We start from the raw sequence: 27,372 nt of genomic DNA, 5'->3' as shown, positions 1-27,372 counted from the left end.
TGACGCAAGTCACATGGCGAAGGCTGAGGCTCGCGTCGACTGAAACTCCGTCGACGCACGCCTTGTTGTGTGCTCAGGGCAGAGCAACACTTCGGGGACCTCGCTTCAGACGGAGCGATTCCCAATACCATCACACCACTGCGTATCGTCACCTTGCTCCTCGCTGCTCAGCCATGACATCCAGCGAGGCTCCTGCTACCAGACCCTTGCCACTGGGCAGCAGAAGCATCAACACATTGCCCAAGAGCGGCTCCCTACTCTTGGACAAGTTACGCTCGAAGGAGATCCTGCCGTTCCTACCACCCACTCCCCCTCGCACACAGTCGCCCAACGACACAAGCAGTCGCACCACCCACACATCCGTCCGAAGACAATCGCCTCCCTCGCCTTCGCCTCAGAAGAGTATGAGCTCTTCCTCTCACTTGCCGATGTCCGGGCCCTCAACTCCAGCAAGGGGATTGGACCCCAAGCGCAATCGGCCTATGTTGAGCCCTGCGCTGAGTGTTGACGGCATCTCTCCCAATCCGAGGGAGAGGAAGAGATTGGATGAGAGACTCACCCCAGCGAAAGAAAGACTTGGTTCGATCGAGGAGGTGCAAAACGATAGGTCTGCACGCAGAGGCAATGCTCTAGCGCAGAAGACAGCACTTGCTGAACGCCATCTGGACAGCAACGCAAGTGACAGCGAATGCGATGAAAGTGACGGAGAGACCTACAACAACATTCAGCGCCAACGCATCAGCTCTCAGCAAGCGATCAGATCGAGCCCAGCAAATTCTACTGCTGTTGCCGATGTTCGCCGTAAAGCAACCACCAGTCGAGCACGCCAGGCAGCGCTTGATCGCGAGCTCCTCAACGCCTCCCAGTCGATCAGCAATGCATCCACCCCCTCTTCCTTCGATCTCTCCCATTCTCTCTCACAAGGATCCGATAGCTCCATTTCCAGGAGATCGAAGCGTGTGGCCACTAAGACCGTACACGGCAAGGGTGTCTGGCCAGCATTAGCCCCGGTAGCTGTGGATTCCAGTAAGCAGGGAGCAGCAAAGTCACAAAGTGCTCGCAAGGCAGCCGTCGCTTCTTCATCACGCCACAACGCGAATCAAGAACTCGAGCAGTCAGCTTCTCAGCCTGATCGAACTGCTTCCTCCCTGAAGTCAATACGCAAAGCCAAAGCCAGCCACGAAGCTGAGCGTCCCAGAGTATCATTCTCTCAGCCTCTGCCTACGACCAAAGTCCCTGCATTTGGAGACCCTCGTCCACCTGGCAATCGCCGGCGAGCCACGTCATCTCAGCCAGTCCGTACTCCCACTAAGACATTCGCCTCAGCAGCTGAGAAGCGGGCATTCTTCTCGACAATCAAGCGCCTGCCTCCCCTCAAACCAGAAGAGAAGCTCAGCCCTTTCGTCCCCGCGCCTGCCAGCCCTGGCGAAGACCCGATCTTGCTCAAGGGTCACCCTGACGAATATGAGCCTGAGTGGGTACGGGAGTACGATGAAGGCGAGGAGAATGACACTTTCGCAGCTGTGAAGACGCGGCACAAGGCATCGGACGACAACCCTAGCCGAGTCGAGACGCAGCAGGGAGAGGACGTTAGACGAGCCGAAGGGGACACACAAGATGGCAGTGCCCCACGTCAAGATCAGGCAGACCTACAGGTAGACCCAGAAGCGGACCTAAGCGACTTCTCTAGACAAGCTCAAGAGCTACATCATGTCATCAGTAGCGTGCAAGATGATCCGTTCGCTATTGGATACGGGCAATACGACAACATTGATGTCTTTGACGCAGGTGTGTCACACTCTTACTCCGACGACGACAACGACTACAACGCTGCCCACGTGAGCGATGTCGAAGAGGAAGCCTCAGGGCTCGCAGCACAGAAGGAAGTCCTCTCGCATGAGCAGTCTCAAGCCCAGGTCGCTGCTAGCGATGATGAAGATCAGGGGCTTGCAGAGACATCGCAGGAAGTCGAATTCGATTCTCAGGACACTGCAGTCGAAGATGTCGAACGTCAAAGCTCAGCTGTGCCCGCTTTCGCTACAGATGAGAAGAGCAAGACCATTGGAGCTGAAGTCATGGAAGCATACGACCTAGAGGAGGCAGCCGAGCCTGTCGACGAGTGCGTTGACTCTGGAGCAGGCAATGATAGCGCTGAAGAAGAAGCGGCAGGGGAACTCTCTTTCTTTGTGGAGCAGCGCGAGCTTCGGCGCGAGGAAGATGAGGAGGCTGAAGGTGATATGAGTGTCTCCTACGAAGAGCCAGCGCGAGCCCAGGAAGAAGGAGATCAGCAAGCCCAAGAAGAAGAAACTACGTACGACGAAGACGAGGTCGATGCGAGTCTCGCAGCACTTGCCCCTGCCGCGGTTCATCCGGACAGCGAAGCTGAGGAGGAGGCCGATCTTGAAGCATCGCTACAGGCCCTCGACGTCAATGCTTCGTCCTCTCAGGGGAAAGTCGAAGCAGTAGAAGCCGCACCCAAAGAGGCTGCAGCGGCAGAGGCTGCCGTCGAGAATGACATTCAGCCCGCACCTCAAGAAGGCATGGCCGACTTGACCCGTCCGAGAGGCACACAGCTGGCCGCCCACAACCTCGATACGGCTCAACAATCCCAGAGTGGGTATCCACACTCTAGTGTTGACCATTCTTACCTCCACTCAAATTCGTCGCGCTCCATCATGCACTCGATGGCACGTCCAACGTCTATCGTTGAGGTCATGAGCACAGATGCCGAAGCCGCCGCTCGGGCCGCTGCTATTCTTCGAGTACACCACAAGTGGATCCACGAGGGGCACGTCGTCACGGATGAAGATGAGGGTGCAGAGGCTACCTTTGTCGGGAGCGTTCTGGCGAGTGATGCAAACGCGACAACAATGGGTAACGAAGGGCTCCTGCCAGGGCTGCTCAGTCAAGCTGAGTCAGAGCTTCAGAAGAGTCAAAAGGCGGCAACCTCAGTCGTAAGGGACTCTACGCCGAGAGCCAAGGTACCACAGCTTGCAGCAACTCCCGCTGCGCCAGGAGCTTGGAGCTTCTCGCCCGCAATTAGTGTGACCCCGGCTGCTGCCAAGGAAAGTCTACAAGTTCCTCAGACGTTGCAATCTGGCGGTCATGTCGATGTTCGCGCTCTTCTGGAGGAGAACGCAGGCGCGTTCCCGAGGCAGGCCTGGAGAGCTCTCGACAAGGTCTTCCGGAGGACCGTACGACACATGGCGGCTTCAGACAACTATGGAAGTGGCGACCTTCAACCCACATTGCTTGGTCAAAGACGAGCAGCAAGGGCGGTCGAACAGAGTGCCGTGGTCGATGCGTTCATTGCCGCTCACAACATCGAAAAGAGCATGCTGAGAAAGCGTTGGTCATACACCAACCTTTCACGCTCCGTCCAGGCCTTGCAGCGACATTGGTTCGTCCGGCTGGAAGCCGACTACCCAGGATGCCTCACTGCCGAAGAAGCTGCTATCGCCGAAAGACCCATCAATTACAGCGATGGTAATTCCACCAGCTCGATCACACGACAGAGCTCGCCTGCTCTCAGCCAATTCTTGAGAGATCAGTCTAGCGTAGGTGACGTCTCTCCGATGACGAGCGTCAGGGGAAGCAGCAGGCTCAGTAACGTGTTTGCCGACATTGCGACGCACTCTACTCCACTGCAGGCGGGAAGGAGAGGCTGGACCCATTCACTGAGTCCTGCGCCGAGCCCTATCGCCTCTCAAGCCAGCCCTCTGCACGAACAAAGGCTCGATGACCCTCTGAGCGAGGTCGAGGATGATACCGAAGAGGCAGAGCAAGAAGTACCATTGGTGCCAGGGCCCCTTGATACTTCTCGTGCTGATTCGCCCGAGGAGGCAAGCTTGATCCAAAGAACCTCGGCAGTCTTCACTCGAAGACTCTCCACACTCTTCGGCCAACCTATCGAGGGGCTCCGCAAGCTCGTTGGGACAGCATCTGTCAATGGTGATAGAGAGGAGCAGGAAGCTGAAGAGACAAGTGCAAGGCATGCAGCTCCTGGCAGCCCTACGCCATCTCTCTACCCAGCATTGCCGGAGGCGGACTTCTTGCCGCCTCCTGTTCCACCGCCTGAGCCGACGCAGGAAGACCTCTCGGTCGCTTCCCGCTCTTCTCTCACCAGCAGAGCTAACACACCGTGTCAAGCTTCAGCAGAAAGGGCAGCAGTAGCTGACGAGTCCGCCGCCACCGATGCCACCTCAAACGAAGACGATTCGAGCAACGTCTCTTCCTCTTCTGCTTCCCTTGCACAGGAGGCGGCTACCGCGGCCATGGCAATGGCAGAGAAGCGCCAGCTGAAGAGCATGAGCGCCTATTCTCGCTCTTGGGTCAAGGACACGAATGACAAGATCAACAGCGATGCCAGACGAGCCCCTCCCGCTTCTCCTACTCGAAGGACGATGACGATGACGATGCTGAGGAATGTGGAGCACACTCCGCCTAGCAAGCGAGCCAGCCAGCAGGTTCAGACTGCTGTCGTCTCGCCTAAAGGGCGCAGCTCCCTCTCCAATGGTGTTCGAGCTACAGTCAACAAGCTCAACGCCAGCGCTTCCACCATTACTCCTGGTTCCTCTCTCGCCGCCCCGACCCGCTTCCCTGCGCGTTCCAACCCCAGCACATTCAGCAGCAGCAGCAGCAGCAGCAGCTCCAGCTCCAACCACCGCATGGGCTGCTCCTCCTTTGTCCGTCCCACGGTGCTCGCTGGACTCACACAGGACGCGCACGAGGCGGCACGTGCGCAGGCTGCTAGCATGTCTGCTAGTCGAGGGGGAAGGGAATGGATGAGTCCGCTCAAGAAGAAGAAGAAGCAGGAGGCGCTGCAGAGGGAGCAGGAGCGGGAGAAACAGAGGGAGGTTCTGAAGCTTAGGCGGAGCGGAGCTCAAGTGGTGCTGGTGGAGGCCGATAAGGAGAATTCTTTGGATGCCTCGAGCTTCGACCTATCGCTGTCGATGAGCCGGTCGAGGGACGAAGGTAGCTTTGAGTCCAAGAGGGACTTGTGGACCCAGAGGAGCTTGATTGCTAGTGCCGGATCGAGGAAGAGCTTCACGAGACTATGAGCTATCACGCCACCTCTGCACAAGAAGGGCAGGGAGCAGTCCACGACCACTTTCTCCACCCATCCATCCATTTATATACCACCATCTGCTCCATCTGGGCAGGCTATACCCCACGTCCAGATCTCATCACGATATTCCATTGGCGATTCGACTTGCTTCGCTTCACTTTGTTTCAATTCGACGCAAGATCATGATCTAGACTTCGCTTTCTTCTATAGTACAAGCCACCCCGCGGAAGGGGGGATAGAAGTGGCATTTTGCCTCTCTCTCTTTCTTCACTTTGTTATCTCAGTCCCTTTTGATCAAGTCATCTATATCCCGCTGCTCCAATCAATGTCACTTCAATCACGTAACGAGGCTCGATTCTTTTGCTTGCTTCTTGTCCCGAATGATCACAAGCTGTGCCGTGCTCGACTTGATGACATGGTTTGGAGTGATTAGGCGAAGACGTCTGCAAGGTAGTGGTAGGGGAAGGAGTAAGGCGAGATTCGTTCTGGGAGTCAGTAGCCAGCTCGCAGGCATGTATGCAGCCAACTCGTTGCTGTATGTCCGCTCACCTTCGTTGACATCGTCTGCAACGGATGAGCACACACACGCGGAGCAGAGAGGCGAAGTGGTCGATGTCAGCTTCGCAGACTACGGCTGCACCCACATCAGCGTCCTCCCGCCCTACTCACCATCGAACATCATCCCTCCTGCCCATCCAGCAGGTCCTCCCTGGCCTCCAGGTCCTCCCATCCTCCCGGCTCCGACAGCATTGATTGCGCTCTGCTGCTTCTGAACATACTTTGCGCTGCGTGCAATCTCCCTCTCCTTTGCATCTAGTCTGGTATTCCACTGCTGCAGGAGATGCATTTGCTGTGAGAGGGTGGCGATGCTCTCGAGAGAGGCAAAGGGCTTTGCTGCTGCTGCGGCTCCGCCTCCGGAGGCAGGGAGGACAGCGGTGCTTGGGTTGAAGGTCAAGATGGGCGAGGGGTCGTGAGGAGTCAGGGTAGCTTGCAGCTCGCCATTTGCGATCTGATGGGTAAAGGGAGTGGAGACGCAAGTCAGTGGCTTTATACAGTACGCTGGACGGTAGTGGTGGGCGTTTCCTCACTCACAAGCTGTTGGAGGAGTGCAAGAACCCTTTGTTCTGCATCGCTCACTGCCTCCTGTGCGCCTACAAGGGCAAGCACTGCAACAACATCCCTGATGCTCAACTTGGTAAAGGAGTTGCCTAGCCTCTGAATCCTCCTCAGTGGGTGACGCTGAATGAGTATCGTGATCAGCGGTACGACTCCATCGGTGTCGAAGACGGAAGCATGAATTGAAGCCACCTCCTCGAGGCTGGATTGAGTGATGCCACGGTCTTTTGAGGCGTACGTGTCTGCAAAAGCAGTGTAGGGCTGCATGAAGCGTCTGAGGTTCCTAGCGACTGGTGGGGAAACGTAGCTAGGCAGAGCTTTGATCTTGCCGTCTCTGAGCAGCTGTGCAAGAATGAGCTTTTTGTTTGCCAGCACCTGTCGATCGTGGGCCGAGTGCGCAGGCACGGTGATACACTGTGGGCATGATTTAGTTCGATGAGATCAGCCTGCTGCCTTCTTCAGAGCACTTGATGAAGTCCCTACCACTCCATCTCACCTGCTCGAAGAAGCTCTCCGCACGGTCCCAATCGCCCAATTGAAGGTAGGCGCAGCCTCCAGCATAGAAGTACTCGATTACATCGGTAGCTCTGATTGGACTGTATCGCCTGCTAGCGTCCGTCAGTGGTCGGCTCAAGACCCATTGATGAGCAAAGCCTGGCTGATCGATGCCCATGAGATACTGAACGAGGGAGGGGGAGAGAGCGAGCGGATAGTGGTCAGCATTCTTCGCTGTCCAGCTAAGCTATGTCATCCTGGGACTCACAGTAGCGAGTATGGTGTGCAGCGTGGTGAGCTGCCCAGGGATGGGGCTAGTGAATCTATAGAGGAGCGCGTTCAGAGTCTCTGCGCCCCACTTTGGGTCCACGCCCTTCTTTGCTGCAATGGCAGTGATGGCTACGGCCAGGTCGTGTACCTTTGGGTTTTCGAGGTGAAGCTGCTGGGCTCGGAAGTGGGAGACGAAGACGTCGATGTAGGGTACGAGGTCACGCCAGGCGGTAGCGTCTTCGAGACTGTCGTTGGCTCGGGTTGCACTGGGAGAGGAGAGTACAGGAGGGTCAGCTGAGAGTCCGAGTAGCTAAGCAAACGGCGCACTCACAGGATGTAGACGTAGGCGAGGCTGTGCTCCTGGGCATCAACGATGGTCAATGGATCACGATTGCCCTGGGCGGCTTGAAGGAGTACGTCCTGACCTTTGCCATGGTGACTGTTGCAGAGCTTGATGAGGGCAGGGAGGAGATACTGGGCCACCTTTGCCAGGTCGCTGCCGCACTCGATGGCTACGGCGAGGACGTCGTCGATGTTGCTCATTCGTGGCAGCGAGCTTGAGCCACTGGACGACATCGTGGGTAGAGGTGAGCAAGGCAAGGGTGATGGGTCGTGGGTGGATCTATCAGCAGGAGGACCTTCTTACAGTATCCTGAGCTCATGTCTTGTGAGTGGAGACGTACGTACGCACGCGCCCACGACGGAAAGCGGGGCAGCAGGCGGAGATTCAACTCGAGGGACACGGCAGCCTAGACAGCCTAGACAGCATCACAACCAACGTGCCTCCACGCATCATACCGACGACGACGACGACGACGACAAAGTCCCATACCAGCATGGGTGTGAGTAGCATGCTCAGACTTTTCAGGCACTAATACAAGTGACTCTCGTGGCTGACAGTCTCTCCACCACCCTCTCCTCTCACAGGTCAATTGGATCCTCCTCATCTCACGGCAAGGCAAAGTTCGTCTGGCCAAATGGTTCACCACTCTCAATCCAAAGACCAAAGCCAAGATTGTCAAAGACGTCACCCAGCTCGTCCTCGCTCGCCGTACCCGCATGTGCAACTTTCTAGAATACAAGGACTCAAAAGTCGTATATAGGAGGTACGCTTCGCTCTTCTTTGTTACAGGGATAGCACAGGATGATAATGAGCTGGTGACGCTGGAGATCATTCATAGATATGTAGAGATATTGGACCGCTACTTTGGAAATGTAAGTGGGCGTAGAGGGGATCAGAGTGCAAGGATGAGGTGGGTACAGAACCCTGATAGATGTCCGGCAACGCTTCTTCTCCCCCTCCTTTCAGGTCTGCGAGCTCGACCTCATCTTCAACTTCCAAAAAGCCTACGCTGTGAGTTCACCTAACCCTGAGCACACTCGACCCAAAGGGAACAAAAACTGACTCTTGCCCCTCCTTCGTCTCCGGCCTTGCACCGTCCCTCCCTCTATCCTTGCAGATTCTCGACGAGCTCATCATATCCGGCGAAATGCAAGAATCATCGAAAAAATCGGTGCTCAGGGTAGTAAGCCAAAGCGACGCGATTGAGGACCAGGAGCACTCTGAGGATGGATTGGCGAGGATCGGTAGTAGGAGTGGGTGAGGGTGAACACATAGCAGAACAGGAGAGGAGACGAGGAAAGCTGATGGATGGAAGGTGGGACAGAGCAGCCAGACCGGCGAGGCCGAATGTATTTGTAAGGAAGGTACAAGAAGGCGAATAACCAATCAACATCGCCATGCACAGGGTGATATTGCGTCACTGCCACTGCCTCCGCTACTGCTACCGCTACCGAGCAACCCCTAACCGCACTCTTACCGGTCCTCGTCCACCACCTGCGCCACCACCCAGCGTCATCATCCTCTCCCCCGCCATCGCCGACTCCTGCGCAGGTAGAGGGATGGGAACCTCGTCGTACAAGGCGGCAAAGGGTGTGCTCAAGAACCCTTCACTCGGATCCGGTCCGCTCCCAGCCACGTCTTCGCCTTGAGATGTGAGGGGAGAGCTAAAGTAGTCTCCTCCTTGCACTGAGCCGCTACCGCCGCCATGGTGGTCCTCCTCCACTCCACCGAACTCGTCCTCCCGCCGCACCTCCTCAATCGGCCTCTCCCGACCCTTGCCCTTGTCGAGTCTAGGCGTCAGCGGTGATGGCGAAGGCAAAGACGATGGCGAGGCCGAAGCCTGCAGTGGCAAGTAGGACGCGCTGTCAAAGGACGAGGCAGAGGCGCTCGACAGGAAATCGATGCCTCGCGTAGGCGTCTTCCTAGTCCCACTTGCAGGACCAGTAGCTGTAGCAGTTGCGGCGGTGGAGGTCGAAGAGGTACGACGAGGGCGTCTTCGTGCTGGTGTTGTGGGAGTACTGGCCGCTCCTGGTCCTCCTGCTCCACGCGTGGAGCCAAGTGCCTGAGATATATGACCATCCTCGTACGCCGGCCGCCAACCTCTCTTGCTCTGCCTCGTGAGCTGCGCCAGACTAGAAAAGGTATCCCGGTCAAAAATACGATTGGTGATGCTCAGCAGATCCGTGCGCAGACGACACGCGGTCAGCATGCCCTCGACGACGGTCTTGACCTCGGCATAGTACCGTACTGTCTGTCCTGCACCGGCACTGCCGCCGTCATTGGCCGCCGGCTCTGCATCCACCAATCGCCGGAAGAGGTGTGGAAAGGAGACAGTCGCGGCGGACATGGAGGTGACCATGGCGGAGAGGGTGTCCTGTACAATGTCTCTCGAGAGCTGCAGTGCAGGCGAAGAGGCGGCGGAGGACTCCGAAGAGATTTCCCCTGGGGTAGCTACAGCGTGGATGAGACTCACGAGGGAGCGCAGCAGGCGGTACCACATCTCGTCGACCTTGAATGCAGTGTGCACACGTAGAGACGCTGGCTCGCAGCGTTCGCTGCAGATTCTCACTGCCATGTTGGTCGCCCTCCTCAATTGTGCTGCCATTTCCTGCACTTGGTAGCTTCCCTCACTCGCTTTGCGCATCTTGAGCGCCACGGTAGCAATGGTCTCATCGAGGGCATCAAAGGCTTTGGCGGGCTGGTCTTGCCTGTCCAGAGCCCATAGTATTGCATCGTATGCACTGTTCCTCCGCGCGACTTCCACGACTGTCTCGAGATCAAAGTAGCCAGGGTCCTTCTGGTGCTCGTCGAGCACTCGGAGGAGAGCAGAGGCATCGAAACGTGACTGCAAGGCGATAAAGAGCTCTCGCGCATCCGCGTCGAGGTGGTTCTTGTCAGGTCGCCTGGCCGCAGGGTGCAGACCCTCCTCGCCGTGGTGTTCACTGTCGTGAGGGTCAACAAAGACTCTCAAGTACTCGAACTGCGACTCCTCATCGGCTTCAAGCTCGTCGAGTACTTGAGCATGCTTGTCCGGGTAGAACCGATCGATGAGCTGTGCCACCTGAGCGGCACTGTAGGGCATCAAGTGAGGAACAGCGTGTACTATCATCGAAGCCAGCTCTGTCTTGCTGCTCTGAGTACGGCTCTTGGCCTTTGTAAGCACTTCAGTCAGCCGGCCGAACACCCCCTCGCCCAAATCGGGATCGCTAAGCAGCATTGTGGTGAGCTTCTCCCACTTGCCTGCAGCCTTGTACGCTGACTGCAGGATCCGCCAGAAGCCGGCTTGCTCGAACATGTCGAGGTCCTCGTCTGTGAACGAGTGCCTGTAGGCCGAGAGAAGGGACTCGGCTGCAAGCTGACGATCATCTCTCGTCGACTCGTCACCTGTGCGACTGAGCGAGACCAGCAGCGTTGACACCGTGCTTGCAGAGAGACGGATGAATTGAGGATACTTTGGCGCGTTGCGAGAGATGAAGATGGTTGTGAAGATCACATCGCTCTCCGCTAGCGAGGCCGATACCTCGAGAAGGATCTCAACAACTGTCTGCCGAGTAACCTGACTTTGAAGATTATTTGTTCTTTGCTGCCCCTCGTCCAGATCCTCATCGAGGAAGGCGTCCTCGAAAGCGATGTCGAGAGCATCGAGGAACGCTTCGGCGTCGAACCGCAGCAGGAGTAGCAGGTAAGGGTATGCAGGCTCCGTCTCGGATTCATCAACCGACAGGACCAGCTTGCCGCCCCCGCCCGGAGGCCAGACGATGCAATGACCTGAGAAGATGAAGTCATAGAGAGAACTCTTCGCTTGTTGACTGAGACTTTCTTCTAGGACCTGCTGAGCCGGATACGACCTTCCAGATAGGATGACCGACATATAAGACATGATCTTGTACCCTTCACTGCTAGCCGCTGGCTCCATATTGTACTCTTCCGCATCGGCTGCATCATGTGACTCGTCACCCCATCCGTTGGTCATGCCGCTTATCGCTCTCGCTCGCAGATAGTCCTTGAGAGGGCCAAGCAGCTCGACGACGGGGGACACGAAGTCCTTCAGTGCAGTGTTGAAGACGTAGATCATCGCATCATAGAGCTTCTGCTTCGCACACATTTTGAGGACCTGATCAAGATCGAGGCACAGAGGATCGACATGCCAGATGATCTTCTCCGCTACATCCCACTTCTCCTCACGTTGGCATGAAGAGATCAGGCGCTGTGTGACGGGAAGGGGCAGTTGTCTCATCCGACCTGCCAGGATGAAGTCGACCATCTGTTCGACAAAGATACTCTCGATGCCATTGTCGGAGAAGAGATCGTATAGATCATCGAAGAGAAAGTTCATGTCGCCCATTGCGAGACAAGCATGTGCGCAGGTGCGGGTGAGACTCACGAAGAGCTCCGTGCGGTCAACACCTCGTCCGTCTGCAGTGACGTGGGTCGTGTCCGTCAACCGGTCCGGAGAGAAGGTATAACGAGCAGAAGCAGACATGAGCTCTCGGAGTTTGCTCCCGACTTGTTCTTTCAGGAGGGCAGGGTCCTGTGGCAACCCTATGAAAGATCCAGGGACTGTACCTTCATAGTACTGAGTTGCCAGATCGATGGCAGAGAGGAAGTCGCCCGTAGAGACGAGACCTAGCAGCCGCTCTCCCCAGGTAATGAGCTGGCCGACCACTATTTGCGGACGGGTCAGGAAGAAGGCCCTTCCCTTGTGTACCCGCACACTGGGAGCCACGAAGGTGGAGGAGGAAGGAGCATTGCCAGCAGGCTGTCCTTCCTTGTCTACTGAAGTAGACGACATCCTCACGAGTGACCTGAGAGTCGGCTCCAAGCTTTCTCTCTCTGTGACTCTGCCGACTCTCATGTCAAGGAGTTTCAAGCTGGTCGGCGTCAGAAGTAGTAGCAGCTCATGTGAGAGCCACTGAATTGCTTCAACCACCTCTGTAGGTTCCGTCCAGATCAGCCTCTCCGAAAAGTGTAGCTCTGTCTTGCGCTGCTGCTGAGCGTTACTCCCGTTCGTTCTGCTGTTGTCGTGGCTGTTGTCAGTAGCGACAGCCTCGCGTGCGTCAAGGTCGAGAAGATACACCTGTCGGTCGAATGCGAAGGCAAGCCGCGGCTGGACGAAGCCCGAGGCATCGGTACACGACGAGACTTCATCTGCTTGGAAGGCAGGAAACCAAGATGCGCAAGCTGTTCTGTGATGATCGTCTCGCTGTTTTGTCTCGTCGGACAGACTCGGCGAGAGGATGTGATTAAGAGTGGGCGCCTCTGCGGGCCCTTCCAGACCTTGAAGCTCGTCCCCTTCGACTGCATCGGCGAGTGTTGCCGACGCGGCCTCAGTCACGAACCGAGGCTTCTCCGCAGCGGATGGGCGGGGAGCTGATTTGCGATACCATGTACGAGCGCTGGGGCTCAGACCGACGACGACAAGCTTTTGAGTGGTCATGAGGGCAACGAAATGGACTACGTCTGAAGGATGATCAACTGGTCCGAGAGGCAGCGGCGTGAGAGCCAGTATTGGCGGCGATCTCTTTCGTCTATGCCTCGCAGTGATTCCGTCAGCTTGACCCTCGTGAGGCGGCATGTATTCAGGATAGCGTCCAAGGATGCGAAGAGTATCGTTGGATGCTACCCCCAATATCTTTCCCAGCGAATGATAGAAGCTGAGTCCATTCTCGTCAGCTGTGAAGATTGCCGTATGTCTGGCCCCAACGAAGGCTACCTGGAGAACCCTGGAGCCTATGAGGTGCCCTTCCCTCCTCCCAGCTGCAACTTCAGAGGCCATGACAGGCGGCACTTGACGAGCTGGCGACGACGGCTTGGCCAAGTCGTAGAGGGCAACGTGTCCTTTGGCGTGTCCCACGGCCAGGAAAGAGTTGTCAGCTGAAAAAGCTAGCGAGGTCACCTGACCGCCTGTACGACCTGCAAGGGGGGTGAGAAGAGTGAGTCTGGTCAGGTCAAGCTCACGGTGACAAAACGTGATGAATGTACTGACCTAAAGATGGTGAACCGCAGATACATTTGAAATTCTGGGCAAACTCGAAGACCAAAGTGTAGCCCTCGGTAGTGCCGACGGCCAGCAACGAGCCCCCTACGACGAACAATGTTTTGTCACCAGTGACTTGCGGAAGCGTCTGGTTCGACTCTGGTATAGGTACTTCTTTGGGTCTCTTGCCTCCATCTTGAAAGTATGCTGCTACTTTGCGCAAAGCCGACCATTTGAAGATCCCTCGATCGGCGATGCCCATCTCTGTGAGGTCAGTCTGCGCAATTTTACCGCCATGATGCACGTCAGCCCGGTGACGCTGGATGGATGAATCGATGCTGAAGTCGGAAGAAGCCTCAATGTCATTGGCTCCGTAAGGAAAGATGCGGTTCCTTTGAGCAGACATCGAGCTAGATATCGAAGTTGCGCGAGATACACTATTCGGTGCAGAAGACCCTGCCTCCAAAGTGTTTCGATGTGCAGTTGAGATGGAGCTCATTGAACCAAAGGGAAAACGAAAACGATCAGCGGCTTTACTTGAGGGTGACGAGATGGGTCGAAGGATGCCACTCGCTCGTAGGCGAGATAGACTTGGGTATTCTGCAGGCCGCCGAGGAGCTTCGAAGCCGCTGTGCTGCGAGCTCGAGATTGAGAAGGACAGACTAGGGTCCCTGCCCTTGTGGAAGCCAGGCCTATAGCGGAATCTAGCATTGTCAGGCGCGTGGGGTATTGAGCGCATTGAGTTGTCCGGCAGCTCGAAGGTGGTATCGGCATGGGAATCCATTGTCATATTGGCAACATCTGGTATGCTGACTGCCCCTGTGGCTCTAAGCTCATTCTGCCCGCTGGGATCCGGAGTCTCTGCGGTCTCATCCGCCCCCTCGCTTCCGAGTATAGACCTCAGCTTTGCCGAGTAAGTACCTGAGGATGCGGTCCCGGGTCTACTGCCCTCGTAGTCATCTCCATTGAGGAAGTCCGGACGAGAGGAGGGCTCCGAAGAGGGAGCTGGGTCGTCCGTCAGCGCAGTTGCTTCTGCCGATCGGGTCTGCAGACTTTTTTCGCTGCCATCAGCAATCTGCGATTGGCTTTCGAGGATGCTAGCTAAGTCTTCATCATATCTAGACGCTGGAGGCTCCTCTGCCCAGGGGTTGGTGGACCCGAGACCTTGACCGGAGGTCATGGGTGAGGTCCTGTCGGGGTAGATGCTGGCTGAGGTGAGGGATGGATGTGAACCATTGCTTACGGCAGCATGTCGCGGGCCTTCGGGATGAGATGAAGAATGATAAACGGCGCTTAGAAGTCAGAGGAGAAGGACTGCCTCTGCGGCGTGGTGTGATGAGGAAGTGTCCTGGCGGTGGTGGTGGTGAGGGACTTGATCCAGGAAATGGCCGATGGACGCGGCGTCTGCATGGACCACGTCGGATGCGATTCGTCCCTTCCTTCTGGCAACACCATCAGCGCAGCATACAAAGACCCAACAAAGGCACATCTCCCCCTTCACCTTCCTTCTCCATCCTTACCATTGCCGTTTGACGCCGCTCAGACCCACACTGGATCAACTAGTCATCCTGAACCTCTAATACGAGAGCCATGGCAGCTCGAGATGGCACACCTTCGGGTTCAAACATGAGCAGGGTCAACTCCTCCTCATCAATGAAGAACGGGGTCCCCTCAGCGGCAGCCTCTTCATCCAACACCAGGTCGGCTCCGCCTGCGGACTATCTTGATCAGCAAAGAGAGCGCTCACCGGAACCCGACGAAGATTTCAGGATGGAAGAGCAGGAGACGGCATGGTTGGTGAAAGTGCCCAGATTCCTCTATGACGGCTGGTCCAATCTCACACAGGACGATCTCAATCTGGGCAAAGTCAGGGTGTATGAGTGAGTGTGCTAGTATGCTGTACTCTTGTGGCGAAGACGAAGCTGCCTCTCACTTCGAAAGCTTCCGCCACTTCCTCTGTACCTTTCACCGGACTCCACTCCTACCCGCACCTTCTGCAGCGCTGACAGCAAGGGCCATCAGCGCATCGAGCTCATCCTGCCCTCAGCTCCGGAAGCTCCCATTCCGCTGCCAGAGTACGACCCAGCCTCAGCAGGCCGAGACGTGAAGCGGATACCCCGCAATTACGACCTCAAGTTGACAAGCGAAGCTCAGCAGACGGCCAAGAAGAACATCTTTGCCTTTCGAGAGAAGCACGAAGGAGACGACGAGGAGGAGCTGGATGATGATGAAGATATTTCCAGCGCAAGTGTAAGCTCTCGTCCGTCTTGGCGCAGGAAGCGGGCAAAGAGTGAGTGCAGGAAGATGTGTTATGGGCCGCCTTTAGGCTGGTTGACTGACTTCTGACTGATTGACTGACTTCTCGCGCTCTGTCTCGCAGTCACAACGGCGTTTGCAGGCAAAATCACCAATGAAGCGGCCGTCAAACCCATCCTTGCCTCCATGAGTGAAGCTTCGAGTCGCGGCGTGAGCCCTTCGATTCTGGCCTCGTCTGCGGCCACAGGCGCTGGTGCCACAGACAGCAAGACTGGCCTTGGCCTCAGTGGCACTCCTTCCAACCGAGCGGCAAGCTTCACTCCAGAGTATCGAGAGATTCTACGTAGAAGGAAATTGGAGTCTACAAAGCCCAAGAGGACGGTCAAGATGCTAGATGATGCAGATGATGGAGCTCATAACATGCTCATGGCTGGTCTTGGCCAGGGTCACATGAAGAACAAGTCTGCAAGCTCCTTCATCGTACGTATACAGAAGACGAGAATGAATGGCGTGCTTGTCTACTGAACAATCGTTACTGCATCTCTCTCCTCCATCACAGGTTCAAAATCCAAAGCCAACAGCCTCCAGTGCTCAAAAGGAGAAGTTCACCCGTCTGCCCAAGAATGAGCTGCTCGATTTCCTCTTCAACTGCTACGAGCGCTACACCTACTGGACCATCAAGGCCCTGCGCGACGAAACTCATCAACCCGAGTCTTATCTGCGTGAGACATTGAGCTCGATTGCCGACCAGCACAAGAGGGGTCCTTACATGGGCCAGTGGAGTCTCAAGAATGAGTATGTGCAGCAGCGCAAACAGGAGGAGGAGCAGAGAGCTCGAGAAGGTCTTGCGAGCGGTGGTGGGCTTGGTAACGTGGTAAAGGCAGAGGGGGAGGGAGAAGACGATGAGGAGATGGAAGATGTGATCTGAAAAAGTAAAGATGGTAGAAGAGGAACCGCACTTGATTGATGACTCTGGTGTAACATTGTATCTCTAAAGCATAATACATGACATTTGGTTCATTATCGCATCGTCTATAAGCGAAGCTCTCGGGCGTAGTCGTGTCTGTAGTCGTAAGGAATCAGCAAGGATGTTCCGGGGTATATCTTCGTCTCTGAGCAGCGTATTTCATCAATCCTGTTCCTTCGCGCCGATCATCCTCGGAGTCGCGCCCTCTCCCTCTTTCTCTTCCATAAGCTCCTTCTTCTTCACTCCTCCCTCCCTCTTCCCATCCCCTCTCTGCTCCTCTCCACCCTCCTCCTCCCCCAGTACCGCCCCCGCGAGCAATATATGCACCAGATTACCCGTCCTGAGGGCAAACGCCACCCATACAACCGCCACCGTATCAGCATAGTAGTACAGTGCAGCTCCAACCAGGGTGCCTGCGCTGAGGGTGAGAATGTAGATTAGGCGGATATTGCGAGAGAAGACTTGGTGCGTGCGGAGATGAGGTGCAAAGAGGTGGGGGTCGGTGACCAGGTCGGAGTAAGGGGAGGTGAGCATTGCAGAGGGACACTCTGGGACGCTGCGTGGGTTGTGGGGGGGAGTGCAAGGAGAGGGACGTGTGGGATGTCAGCACGACCAAGCGATTGATGAGGTCAAGAACTGCTCTCCGTTCGTCTGCACCAGCGCCACTCACCCTACAGACTTGGCCATGGAAACCTGTATCCCCGAAGCCGCCGCGAGCATGAAGATGATCAGTGCTCCATCCACATCAGCCCTACTGTACTCTCCTTGCTCCAGCATCTCCCCAATTCTAAACACCCTCGTCTGCAGCAAGATTGCCGTCACGAGCAGGAATGTCGCCTGCACTAGTGTGGAAAAGGCGAGCCAGATGCGTCTGCACCGGCCGAGGTGGTTGCCGAGCTGCCCAAAGATGGCGCCCATGGCGAGAAAGGCGGCGAGGGATACGCCTACAGTGAGGATTGGCGCACCGGACCCTACGGAGGAGCGCGTCGAGGCGACTGCCTCTGTCAAGAGGATGATGGTATTTCCCGTCTGATTGGAAGCAAAGATGCCAAAGTCGGCATAGGACCCGGCATCGAGCAGACCTGTACCAAAGGAGATGACGAGGAGGTGGATGCGCAATGCGGGCTTGCAAATGTCCTGCAGCAGGTGCTCCTTCACCGCATGGCGAGGCTGTGTTGATGTGCCAGAGGGGGGGGAAGATGGGGCTTGCCTGACCATCTCGAGACAGTCGTGCTGACCTTCATGAGTATCTAAGAGGTAAGTGACCTTGCCTGCCTGCGTGTGTGCGTGCGTCTTGTATCTGTCCAAGCAAGTGGTACGTGTGCTGCTCCCGCCCAATCAATGCATCCAACTTTTCCGGCTTCCCGCATTGGCCCTCCCTTTCCGGCATGCCGTGCCGAGCCCTGCCCTGTCCTGCCGTTCCGATCTCTCACTCTGCCTCACTCGCTCTCACGCGGATCGACCCACGCCACGCTCGACACGCAGACGCCGCCCGCCCCCCGTTCCGCCGGTCTGCATTCCGCCAAGGACGGGGAAAGGCTGCTCCGTTTCTTTCCGCAATGTACACTAGTCAAGCCAAGCCAAGCCAAGCCGAGCTCAAGACCCGGTCTGCTGTCAGCAAATCGTAGACTTGTACATCCACCCATTGTATCCATCTTACATACCCTTCCTCAAAACCACTACGAAACTCTACGGGCACTTCGATCGATGAATCTCGCGTCTCCCTCAACTCGCATCCCTACCCGCTCCCTCTTAGCAAATCCACGTAGCAGAACTTCTAGGAGACCACTGCAAGGCGTGCCATCTGCTTCAGCTGCAATCAGACATCCTTCGGCCGATTCGTATGCTGATGATTTAGAGCTGCAGAAGAGAGGGCCGCCAGATGGAGATGGGAGGGAAGAAGGTGGGACTGCACCCGGAGATGGCCATGGAAGCCCGTCGAGCTTGTCAGAGACAGAAGAGAGTGGACCACGGCAACGGCAACGGCGGAAGGAGCACAACAACCTGGCATCGAAGGCATGGATGATCCTCAAGACGCAGATGAAGTACCTAGGCCCGGGCATTACCATGTCTGTGGCTTACTGCGACCCGTGAGTAAGGACAAGCGTGCAGAACAGACCGCTTGCCCTGCACCTCTGAATACTCTCTGACTTCTGGTTCCTATCCTCGCAGCGGAAATTGGGCTACTGACCTCCAAGCCGGTTCGCAATTTGGATACCCACTCCTCTTCATCATCATCCTCACCGGAGTATTCGGCATTATCCTGCAGGTGCTCGCACTCAGGATGGGAATCGTTTGCAATAAGGATCTAGCTGTTCTGACACGAGAGTGGGTCCTTTCGCTCGGCAAGGACAAGCGGCGGCCCAGCGCGTCCCATGATCGAAGAACACAGGGGTCACAAGAGACGGGTGCTCCCTTACCACCTACTCGCAAGAGTGTATGGGCGCAAAGAGGACGACTCGCCTTGCTCTGGTTGCTGTACTTTGTGGCCGAGGCCGCCATCATCTGTACTGAGCTGGCAGAGCTTGTGGGCAGCGCCATTGCGCTGAATCTGTGAGTCGGCCAGAAGCATCGTATGGCCTGCTGTCTTCTGAAGCTGCTTCTGACCTCAACTGTCCTTTGCTCAGCCTCTTCCCCCGCCTCCCGCTCTGGGGCGGTGTCTTAGTCACCTCGGCAGACGTCTTCCTCATCCTCCTCATCTACAAGCCCGACACACGTAGCCTTCGCGTCTTTGAGTTCTTCGTCGCCATCCTGGTCTTCATCGTCATCAGCTGCCTCATTGCTCTCGTGGTGCGGGTAGACCCACACTGGCCCGACGTCTTCGAGGGATATCTGCCCTCCGCAACAATTGTGCAACCCCAGCCGCTGTATGTCGCCATCGGCATTCTGGGAGCAACCGTCATGCCGCATGGTCTGTTCCTAGGCAGTCACTTCTCCTGTTTCGAAAGGGAAGCACCGATGACCAAGAAGGCGGGATCGTCTCGAAGTTACGACGAAGAGGAGCGTGAAAGTCTCGACACTGACGAAGAACTGGCACAGCCCAGCCAGCTTCAAGCGGTCATTCCAGGCACGACTTTTACTCAGAGACTGCATCGGATGCGTGCCAAAGTGATGGCCGCCTTCAACGGTGACACATCCTCTGCAGCTGACTTTGAAGAAGAGGCAATGATCACGCCTCCAGCAAGGGACTTGTCAGCCATCAAGCGCCGCGTCGTGCACTCGACGATTGATGTGGCAGTGTCGATGATCCTCTTTGCCATCACGACCAACTCTGCTCTTCTCATCATTGCTGCGCAGGCCTTCTTCTTTGGCCTGGACGGCTCAAGTGGTGCGCGTGGTAGCCTGGTGGTTGGTGACCTCTTCCAGGCATTTGAGCTGATCAAGGAGCGGCTGAACCACGGTGAGTGTCTCAAGCTCCAACATCTGTCATATGAAAGCACACTGAGCTGAACCAGAAATCTTGCTTCTCTACGATCTCGATTAGTCTTCGCCATCCTCTTCGCCGTCGCCCTCCTCGCCTCGGGCCAATCCGCCTCGATCACCGTCACCCTGGCGGGGCAGGTCATCTCCGAGGGGATGATCAAGTGGAAGACGAACCCCTTTCTGCGTCGATGTCTGACGCGAGGTATCACCCTGATCCCTTCCTTTGCGGTTGCAGCCGGTATTGGGAGAGCCGGGCTGGATAAACTGGTAAGTGAAAAGTCGAGCAGGTAAAGTTGCCAGAATAGTACAGTTGTGCTGAAGCGAGGAACCTGCCTTGTTCCCTTTTGTTTCTTTGCTCTCACCAGCTCGTCGCAAGTCAAGTAGCCCTCTCGATGGCCCTACCTTTTGTTCTACTGCCCCTCCTCGCCATCACCGCCTCCAAGTACTGGATGAGCACCGAAATTGTGCCTCCATTCCCGGCTGAGAACGAGGGCGAGAGCGGAGGCGAGAATGAGAACTACTTGCAGCATCGGGAGGAGCGTCCGCTGCACTTGAACACGGAAGCTCCTGCCTCTTCTTCTCCTCTACAGTCTACTGCTGCTGTCGGGCATCAGCAGCGCTGGCGCTTCCAGCCCAGTGTCCTCCTACACTGGTCCTGGTGGACTCGCGGTGCTGGCCAACTAAACGAGGAGAGGTTTTCCCGCCCTCTGGCACCTAGCGGCGAGACTGTCTCGCCGATGGAAGCGGCAGCTTCTTGCACTCCGCCTCGGCATCCTCGTATGCATAGTCTGGCCTCGCCGACGAAGTTTTCGACGCACTTTGCAAATGGATGGATCATGATTGCAATCACGAGCGCAATCTACGTGATCATCGCCATTTCAGACGTGTACGTCATTGTCACTACTGCTCTTGGCACAGGAGGGACTTGATAGCTTGCTATAGCAATTGTGCTCCTTCTTTGGCAAGATGTGGTAAATGTACAATAGATGGTGGCGCGGGCCTGTATCCTGCACCCTTCGTGAATGCGTCTAGACCGGAAGGGTCATCCTCTTCCTCTTCTGTCTCTACGTCGCTCAACACATGTTACCCACGCACCAGTTTCAATGACATTACTATTCCCGGTGATTGCAGAATCTCTTTCCCGAGTTGATCCCTCCTCAAGGTCTTGTGAAGAAAGGCCTTGGCACGGCCGGTGGGAGAGCCGACGGCGTCATCATCGCCTTGTCTGGCTGCTTCTGCATTGTACGTGCAGGGGAGCCAAAGCGTCCGTAGTAAGTGCCCCGGTCAACGCAGATGCTGACATAGAAATAGCGGCTGCTCTGACCAGATGGAGTAATCCTCGATCTTCAGCAAGCTCTGAAGGCTGGTCTGTGCAAGTCCTCAGACAATCTCTTGCTGTACTCTAAGTCCCCTCTGGGGCTCGTCTCGCCTTCCATTTCCCCCTCACGAAGCGCTATTTGACTTTGCCGCGAGGCTCTTGGTGACTGAGTCGATGTATGCCTGTAGCATCTCATTGTCCCCCTCGGCCTTTGTACAATCGGCCTGTACAGAAGCGACGCGCGAGGCGAGACCTCGTAGGGATTCTTGCATTGTGAGAATCTCCCTGTTGCGGAGCAGGAAGTGTGGAGCAAGGGTGAGCATGAGCGCGAAGAGGGGTGGAGTGAGGGGGGAGACACTCACTTTACCAGTGCTTGCTTCTCCAAGACGTCATTCGCCGAGACTTCGGTCTCTGCAGTCTGAAGAGAGGATTGGTGAGAGAGGAAGAGAGGATTTCGGTGTGAGTAGCACATCACAGAGCAGGACGGAGGCAGGAGCACACGCCCCTCCCTATATGCTGTGGTCGCCGGTGTACTCACCCAAGCAGCGGACTCTGGTGTATATCCGCCCACGTCTGACATGCCGTCGTCTTCGTATGTGTCTTGCAGTGGTACAGACGGAAAGAGGGAATGAAGGAAGTACGTACGAGGTGATCAGAGTGCCTGGAGCGGAAGCAGGGTCTGGCCTGCACTGCAGCAGCAGCCACTTTGGACTCGAGCTCGGAGGACGAAATTGACTTTGGAGTGAGAGTGCAACGCGTCGAAGCACACCAGGCGGCACACACGCACCCACCCAACCACGCCAAGCAACACCTTTCTTTGCCCATCTCATCCACTCATAGATTACTCACCTGATCCCTTCGACGTGAGCATAGCATCGCAGCAGGTCCCCCCACCAACTACGATGTCACGCCCCTCGACAATGTACGCCGATCAACCGCACCCCACCCGCTCCTCCCTCTTCCCCGGCGGAGGACCCGGCAGCAGTAGCAGCACTTCAGGCAGTGGCGCCTCTACCTCGCGCCTGCAGGCGAAACAGCAGGAGCTTGAAGGACTGAAAGAGTTGAGAGAGTATAGCGCTCGATTGGTTCGGGAGTTGGAGACGATGGGACAGGGATTGGAGGCAATTAAAAAGGGAGAGGAGAGTGAGTACGGCAGATTGGCATTGGCACACAGAGGAGAGGAGAGGAGAGGCGAGCGTGATCACCACTCTGCTCCGCGAGACCTCGAGCTCAGGCAGCTGACAGCCTTCCCCCATCCCCGCCTTCCAACTACAACAGGCGTAGCACAAGTCATGTCCTCATGGCAGACCGTCTTCCGAGGTATCCAAGTAGCACAAGGTGAGTCCGCCTCGCCCCTCCTCAGCCCACCTCTTTCTCCAATCACTCATCTCCCCCTCACCCTCTTCTCTCCTCTTCCCAACTCCTCACACACGCAGCATCCATCACCGAAAAGCAAACACAAAGCAGTGCCATTCCCAACTCAAGTGAAGTAGAAGCCTCAGAAGGAGGAGCAGGAGCAGGAGCAGGAGTAGCAGGTTCAGGAGGTGCTGCTGCTAGTCTTGTGCCAGATACACTAGTGCGAATTCCACTTGATCCTGGATTGGACGCGGAGGGTGGGACTGGAGGGGTGGGAGCGGGAGCGGGAGCGGGTGGGAGAGAGGAGGAGTAAGAAGATCGAGGAGGATGGTTAGGCATGTATAGTGATGTCCCTTCAGAGGTGAGACCTGCTTCCTCTGCCCCGCCAAATGAGCCAGCCAGCCAGCCAGCCAGCTCCCGCTGGCACCGCGACCTTGTTGTAATTGTATTTCCATACCACCTCACCCACATCGGTCAGTCCGCTCGGTCGGAGCGAGTGACAAGGCAAAGGGGCAAAGATTGATTGTGACACGGTGGGAAAAAAAAAAAAAAGGACGATGACTACAAGAGACTTGGCATACATGACGGACGACGGTAAAGGCGACGAGTGACAATACGAGCACTGGTGCAGGAGTGGGGGGGGAGGGGGAGGGCAAGGGATCGACGTCGGGGCTTACGAGAAATGGAGGAATCCTCGATGATCGTCTAAGTAGCTACATTCGTGGGTCAGGCTGGGCCAAGCGAGGTCTTTCTGATCCTTTTTGTTCGTTCTTTGCAATGCATAAAGGCGAGTCGAGTCGAATCGATACGAGGCGGGACAGCAGGCAGGCATGCCACGCGTAAGGGGCGAGAGCGTTCTCTTAGACGGCCTGTCCCTCGGGCTTCCTCTTGACCATGTTCTTGACCACGCCGAGTCTCTTGCTCAAGAAGGACTCTTCGTCCAATTCATCCTCTACATCCACCAGCTCTCGAGCACCAGTGAACAGGTCCATCTCGGAAGCCCTGTGAAAGGGCGTCTTGTTGACAATCTTCCATCCGAACCAGAGGAGGATGAAAATGGGGATTCCAATGTAGTTGGTGACAAAGGAGTTGATGTTGAACTTGGGAGTAAAGGCGCTGAATCCCTTGAAGATCATGACCAAGCTGGTGACGAACATGCAGAACCAACCGTAGTAAGGCTGGTAGGGAGACCTGTACGCGAGATCCTTTCGGTCAATGCCCTGAGCCTTGAGACCGGCAAGGAAACGCTGGTGAGTGATCTGAATACCCAGCCAAGTAATCGAACCGAAGATGGTGACGGAGTTCTGCAGATATGTAAAGGCGGCAGCTCCACTGCTTCGGACGTTGATGTAGGCAATGGAGATGAACAGGGAGCAGAAGGCGAGGGCCACCCACGGCGTGCCCTTCTTGTTGCAAGTGAGGAAGATCTTGGGCGCCTGCTTGCTCTTGGCCAGACCGTAGAGGGTACGCGAGGCGATGTACAAGTCAGAGTTGGCTGCCGAGAAGGTGAAGATCAGAAGACAGGCATTGAGGAAGCCAGGGAGGACTTTGATCTCGGCAATCCTGATCGCAACGACGAAGGGTGAGGCGGAGGCTGTTCCCTTGACACTGCTCTTGGTCGATCCCAGGAGAAGAGGGCTGTCCGATGGCACATTGAGGCCGACAAGGAAGCACAGACCGACGTAGAAGATGGCGATTCGGAGGAAGGTCGATCTGATAGCTCGGGGAATGGCCTTTCGGGGGTTCTTGCACTCTCCGACGGTGACACCGATCAGCTCAGATCCCATGTAGGCGTAGAGTGCAGACACAAAGGCAGACCAGGTGCCCAGGAATCGCCCGAGAGATCCGGTCTTAATGTACTCTTGGAAGGCAAGACCGCCACCCCAATTTGTGAAACCAATGTAATCACCCTGAGGTGTACCTCCGGTGTTGATGACGACCATCAGAATGATCAGGGCGACCAGAACGATGATCTTGAGGAAGCTAAGCCAGAACTCGACATGTCCGAAGAAGCGAACTCCACCGACGATGTTGAGGGAGACGATGGCGGCACCGAAGACGGTGATCCAGACGCCTCCGTTGATGTCCGGGCGCCAGTAAGAGATGATGAGTGCACTGGCGTTGAGCTGGGCAGGAGTGACGACGAGATACTTGAGCAAATAGTTGACCTGCGTGGCAGTGGTGAAGAGGCAATTGTCAGATTCTGCTGATCAGGGAGTCAGACTGATCGCTCGCGTCTCACTCACACCAACGGCGAAACCAAAGCCTTCCTCTACGAATTGGGAAGCATGTCCAGCAAATCCTCGCTTGTGGGGCATGTAGCAACTCAGCTCACCCATGGCCGACAGGGTTCCGAAGCAGACGAAGCCCATGATGATGTAGGCAATGAGCAGACCAGCAGGGCCAGCTTGGACCAAGCCTGAACCCGTTCCGAGAATGAGACCGGTACCAATGGCACCACTGTGGAAGGTGAGTGGGGAGGAGAGGCAAGGAAGAGTCGCGTGAGCTATAGCTGTATGCATACGTGACGGTGCTCCAGGGCGCCTTACACTCACCCAATGGCAATCATACCAACTTGTCCCTCGGTGAGAGTTCGGTGAAGCTCTTCCTCTTTTGGCTCTCCCTCTCCTACCTCGTGCTTGGGAATCTTCTCGAGGGAAGCACTGGAGACCATTGCTTTGTCTTGTCCGCCATCTACGGCTAGGACAGGCTGGCCATTGTAATCCTTGATCTCGTCCATTGTGGAGCAGAGGAGCCGAAAGTGGATGCTGATCGAGACGGAGAAGAAGGCGAAGCGCACGATGGGATGAGGAGGGCGGAGGAGCGGACGAAGTTGGTCCGGACAAAGGGTACTAGTACTTGTACTCTTTGCCTCCGGCGGTACCTCTTATCTCTGCTGCACCTCGCCCATCCGCCTGACCTGCGAGTCTGGGTTGGGTCCGGCCATCTGCTTCCGTGAAGTTGTATTTCCCCACGCTGCTGCTGCTGCTGTCCCTGGCGTATATCTCCTGGTGCCCTGGGCCCATGGCTACCATTCTGCCTCGAGTGGGCTTCACTAATGTTGCGCCCGAACAACTGTGATTTGGGATCAAAGGCTTGGCGCATGGCGTGCAGACGTCTTCTGAGCTGCCCCTCTGCTCCAGTGCCTGCCTCGCCTCCCCCCCCCCCCTCCCCTTTGCATCTCCGCCTGCCAGACAGTGCTTCTCCGAGCCCCGTCCCGCGTGCCAAAAGCACTTGGCGCCCTCGCCCGGGACAGGACACCCTCAGCGGCATCGTAGGCGCAACAAAGTCCAACGCCTCATGACCGGAACGAGCGAAGAAGATCCCACCTCTTGGCACGCCGAAAAGCCTCCCGAAATCGGGTCGACGTCGTCTCCGATAGCGAGTGGCTACCACAAAGGCTTCTTCTTCTTTGCTTTCAGGTGGGCGATTAGGCCCAGGTCTGGGGCATCGGCCCCTCGCTGGCTATATCCACCGTACCTTGCATGGACGCCCCCCTACCGTACCTTGCAACCTGGACCCTTTGCTCTGAGGGTGATGGAGATGCCTGACACCATGTCTTCTCCCCGAGCGTCCCGAGCGTCCCCCAGCGGCCAGAAGAGTTCCTCTCGGTGCCTGAATATCTCTGTGGGGAACACAAACTCCACTGTTCACTCAGGTCGCTAGCTGAGTCTCCAGCGTTGTCGCAGATTCCCTTGTCCTGATAAAGCGCTGTCGTCTATTTCCTCAACATGATCTCCGCCAGCGATGGAGCGGACCAGCCCAGCTGCAGACGCTAGAGAGCAGCGAGGAAGGACGCTGGGGGGTTACGATCAAGGACAACCCCCACATCTTCGTGATTCGGAGATCTGGCGCAGACACAATCGTGGCAGCAACCATGACGTGACCGTCTCGGCTGTCGCAGCCGTCTCTCCGAGCTGCGATAAAGCACCCTTGACGTCTTGAGATTGAAGCTCTCTCAATTGAAAAGCAGTCAGCTATGAGATGCCATAGACAGAGCTGACCTGAACAGCGTATACGACTGGCCGTGAAAGGCGATGGCCAACCGCCCGTCGCCCGTGGCCGCTACCCGCTCATCCTCTCCCTTTTTCTCAGTAATTGTCCCCCTCTGCTCCCTCCTCGCAGAAACCCTTTTGCGCTTTCATCACCTCGGCTTTCCGCACTTCCCGCTTTCTCCGCAAAGCTCTCTCCTCCTCGTGTGACTTGACTAGCTCGGGAATCGACTCGGGCGCAACGGTAGCCAGTTGCGGAGGCGGGTCAGCATCCAGGTCCTGCAGGAGATGGCAAGGGGCCGGCAGTTGCAGTGAAGGGAGGTGTGAGCAGCGGGTCAGAGTGTCAGAGGAGCTGTTACACAGAGGCGCGAGCTCGCCTACGCTGCGACTCACCACCTCGCCAAGCATCACCACATTCTCTCCTCTGATCAGGAAGAGGCCCTTTGGGATATCAACGAACTTCTCTCCGACCAGAATCCTCTCCACTGTGTCTTGGAAGATGAGATTGGCTGAGGCGAAGCGAATGGCAGGGAGTTTGTTTAGAAGGGTGCACTCCAAGGCACTAGTCTGCACCTACTCGGCTCACCATATTGGTCATAGCTCCTCATCACTCCGACCAATTTCCTTCCGTCTCTCAGTACCACAAGCATCTTCTCTGTGAAGCCAGCCAAGGCGAGCAAAGCAGGCGAGGTGGTGATCAGAGAAGGTCCGATTCGTGTAAGCGTGCGATCCTGCCTCTTGCATATATGCTGTAAGGAAGGCGCCGAGGGCCTCTTGATATAGCCATCAGC

General features: G+C 56.3%; 11 protein-coding genes across 11 annotated transcripts; 5 read left to right on the top strand and 6 right to left on the bottom strand.

Annotated features, from left to right (window-relative positions):
• The first annotated feature begins 119 nt into the window (after positions 1–119).
• Positions 120–5,419, top strand: BCV69DRAFT_282900 (hypothetical protein). The gene has a single exon (XM_025492516.1). It carries the CDS (start codon positions 174–176, stop codon positions 5,058–5,060), a length of 4,887 nt encoding a protein of 1,628 aa, XP_025347841.1. The 5' UTR covers positions 120–173; the 3' UTR covers positions 5,061–5,419.
• Positions 5,191–7,610, bottom strand: BCV69DRAFT_282898 (hypothetical protein). The gene is made up of 7 exons (XM_025492515.1): positions 7,281–7,610; positions 6,948–7,215; positions 6,681–6,863; positions 6,161–6,598; positions 5,738–6,077; positions 5,618–5,632; positions 5,191–5,511 (listed from the first exon to the last, which is right to left on the bottom strand). Exons 1-7 carry the CDS (start codon positions 7,523–7,525, stop codon positions 5,498–5,500), a joined length of 1,503 nt encoding a protein of 500 aa, XP_025347840.1. The 5' UTR covers positions 7,526–7,610; the 3' UTR covers positions 5,191–5,497.
• A 175-nt stretch (positions 7,611–7,785) lies between these two features.
• Positions 7,786–8,553, top strand: BCV69DRAFT_312631 (putative APS1-AP-1 complex subunit; the record flags this gene model as incomplete). The annotated part of the gene is made up of 4 exons (XM_025494946.1): positions 7,786–7,791; positions 7,877–8,164; positions 8,259–8,303; positions 8,410–8,553. The coding sequence occupies 4 exons, from the start codon at positions 7,786–7,788 to the stop codon at positions 8,551–8,553; spliced, it is 483 nt and encodes a 160-aa protein (XP_025347839.1).
• An 18-nt stretch (positions 8,554–8,571) lies between these two features.
• Positions 8,572–14,632, bottom strand: BCV69DRAFT_312630 (hypothetical protein). Its single transcript, XM_025494945.1, has 2 exons — positions 13,279–14,632; positions 8,572–13,205 (listed from the first exon to the last, which is right to left on the bottom strand). The coding sequence occupies exons 1-2, from the start codon at positions 14,447–14,449 to the stop codon at positions 8,740–8,742; spliced, it is 5,637 nt and encodes a 1,878-aa protein (XP_025347838.1). The 5' UTR covers positions 14,450–14,632; the 3' UTR covers positions 8,572–8,739.
• Positions 14,633–14,895: 263 nt separating this feature from the next.
• Positions 14,896–16,453, top strand: BCV69DRAFT_277372 (hypothetical protein; the record flags this gene model as incomplete). The annotated part of the gene is made up of 4 exons (XM_025491150.1): positions 14,896–15,149; positions 15,270–15,559; positions 15,650–16,005; positions 16,085–16,453. 4 exons carry the CDS (start codon positions 14,896–14,898, stop codon positions 16,451–16,453), a joined length of 1,269 nt encoding a protein of 422 aa, XP_025347837.1.
• A 27-nt stretch (positions 16,454–16,480) lies between these two features.
• BCV69DRAFT_312628 (hypothetical protein) lies at positions 16,481–17,805 on the bottom strand. The gene is made up of 2 exons (XM_025494944.1): positions 17,163–17,805; positions 16,481–17,048 (listed from the first exon to the last, which is right to left on the bottom strand). The coding sequence occupies exons 1-2, from the start codon at positions 17,708–17,710 to the stop codon at positions 16,655–16,657; spliced, it is 942 nt and encodes a 313-aa protein (XP_025347836.1). The 5' UTR covers positions 17,711–17,805; the 3' UTR covers positions 16,481–16,654.
• Positions 17,806–18,514: 709 nt separating this feature from the next.
• Positions 18,515–20,844, top strand: BCV69DRAFT_287489 (natural resistance-associated macrophage protein; the record flags this gene model as incomplete). The annotated part of the gene is made up of 5 exons (XM_025493568.1): positions 18,515–18,582; positions 18,665–19,045; positions 19,120–19,892; positions 19,977–20,182; positions 20,281–20,844. The coding sequence occupies 5 exons, from the start codon at positions 18,515–18,517 to the stop codon at positions 20,842–20,844; spliced, it is 1,992 nt and encodes a 663-aa protein (XP_025347835.1).
• Positions 20,845–21,358: 514 nt separating this feature from the next.
• Positions 21,359–21,705, bottom strand: BCV69DRAFT_249383 (hypothetical protein; the record flags this gene model as incomplete). The annotated part of the gene is made up of 2 exons (XM_025490338.1): positions 21,359–21,518; positions 21,596–21,705. The coding sequence occupies 2 exons, from the start codon at positions 21,703–21,705 to the stop codon at positions 21,359–21,361; spliced, it is 270 nt and encodes an 89-aa protein (XP_025347834.1).
• Positions 21,706–21,872: 167 nt separating this feature from the next.
• On the top strand, positions 21,873–22,962 carry BCV69DRAFT_282893 (hypothetical protein; the record flags this gene model as incomplete). Its single annotated transcript, XM_025492514.1, has 1 exon — positions 21,873–22,962. A coding segment is annotated over exon 1 (586 nt), but the record flags the coding sequence as incomplete, so codon positions are not given.
• A 165-nt stretch (positions 22,963–23,127) lies between these two features.
• Positions 23,128–25,719, bottom strand: BCV69DRAFT_282892 (putative DIP5-glutamate and aspartate permease). The gene is made up of 3 exons (XM_025492513.1): positions 25,145–25,719; positions 24,836–25,049; positions 23,128–24,757 (listed from the first exon to the last, which is right to left on the bottom strand). The coding sequence occupies exons 1-3, from the start codon at positions 25,327–25,329 to the stop codon at positions 23,450–23,452; spliced, it is 1,707 nt and encodes a 568-aa protein (XP_025347832.1). The 5' UTR covers positions 25,330–25,719; the 3' UTR covers positions 23,128–23,449.
• Positions 25,720–26,577: 858 nt separating this feature from the next.
• On the bottom strand, positions 26,578–27,236 carry BCV69DRAFT_282890 (hypothetical protein). The gene is made up of 3 exons (XM_025492512.1): positions 27,168–27,236; positions 26,975–27,090; positions 26,578–26,860 (listed from the first exon to the last, which is right to left on the bottom strand). The coding sequence occupies exons 1-3, from the start codon at positions 27,229–27,231 to the stop codon at positions 26,681–26,683; spliced, it is 360 nt and encodes a 119-aa protein (XP_025347831.1). The 5' UTR covers positions 27,232–27,236; the 3' UTR covers positions 26,578–26,680.
• Positions 27,237–27,372: the final 136 nt, after the last annotated feature.

The sequence above is a fragment of the Pseudomicrostroma glucosiphilum genome, assembly GCF_003144135.1.
Source record: "Pseudomicrostroma glucosiphilum strain MCA 4718 unplaced genomic scaffold BCV69scaffold_7, whole genome shotgun sequence".
Taxonomy (NCBI): domain Eukaryota; kingdom Fungi; phylum Basidiomycota; class Exobasidiomycetes; order Microstromatales; family Microstromataceae; genus Microstroma; species Microstroma glucosiphilum.
Note: the sequence above shows the minus strand (reverse complement) of the source record. Positions and strands in the feature narration are given on the sequence as shown.

Excerpts from the sequence above, each read along its gene's own strand:
- BCV69DRAFT_282900 (XM_025492516.1), top strand. The coding sequence starts at position 174 with ATGACATCCAGCGAGGCTCCTGCTACCAGACCCTTGCCACTGGGCAGC.
- BCV69DRAFT_282898 (XM_025492515.1), bottom strand. The coding sequence starts at position 7,525 with ATGTCGTCCAGTGGCTCAAGCTCGCTGCCACGAATGAGCAACATCGAC. Across the intron at positions 7,216-7,280 it reads CTCGCCTACGTCTACATCCT|TGCAACCCGAGCCAACGACA; the intron begins GTGAGTGCGCCG and ends CTCCTCTCCCAG. Across the intron at positions 6,078-6,160 it reads TTGCACTCCTCCAACAGCTT|ATCGCAAATGGCGAGCTGCA; the intron begins GTGAGTGAGGAA and ends TTTACCCATCAG.
- BCV69DRAFT_312630 (XM_025494945.1), bottom strand. The coding sequence starts at position 14,449 with ATGACCTCCGGTCAAGGTCTCGGGTCCACCAACCCCTGGGCAGAGGAG. Across the intron at positions 13,206-13,278 it reads CTGCGGTTCACCATCTTTAG|GTCGTACAGGCGGTCAGGTG; the intron begins GTCAGTACATTC and ends CCCCCCTTGCAG.
- BCV69DRAFT_312628 (XM_025494944.1), bottom strand. The coding sequence starts at position 17,710 with ATGGTCAGGCAAGCCCCATCTTCCCCCCCCTCTGGCACATCAACACAG. Across the intron at positions 17,049-17,162 it reads TCCATGGCCAAGTCTGTAGG|CGTCCCAGAGTGTCCCTCTG; the intron begins GTGAGTGGCGCT and ends CAACCCACGCAG.
- BCV69DRAFT_282892 (XM_025492513.1), bottom strand. The coding sequence starts at position 25,329 with ATGGACGAGATCAAGGATTACAATGGCCAGCCTGTCCTAGCCGTAGAT. Across the intron at positions 25,050-25,144 it reads GTTGGTATGATTGCCATTGG|TGGTGCCATTGGTACCGGTC; the intron begins GTGAGTGTAAGG and ends CACCTTCCACAG. Across the intron at positions 24,758-24,835 it reads GCTTTGGTTTCGCCGTTGGT|GTCAACTATTTGCTCAAGTA; the intron begins GTGAGTGAGACG and ends ACTGCCACGCAG.
- BCV69DRAFT_282890 (XM_025492512.1), bottom strand. The coding sequence starts at position 27,231 with ATGCTTGTGGTACTGAGAGACGGAAGGAAATTGGTCGGAGTGATGAGG. Across the intron at positions 27,091-27,167 it reads GAGGAGCTATGACCAATATG|CCAATCTCATCTTCCAAGAC; the intron begins GTGAGCCGAGTA and ends GCTTCGCCTCAG. Across the intron at positions 26,861-26,974 it reads TGGTGATGCTTGGCGAGGTG|GACCTGGATGCTGACCCGCC; the intron begins GTGAGTCGCAGC and ends CATCTCCTGCAG.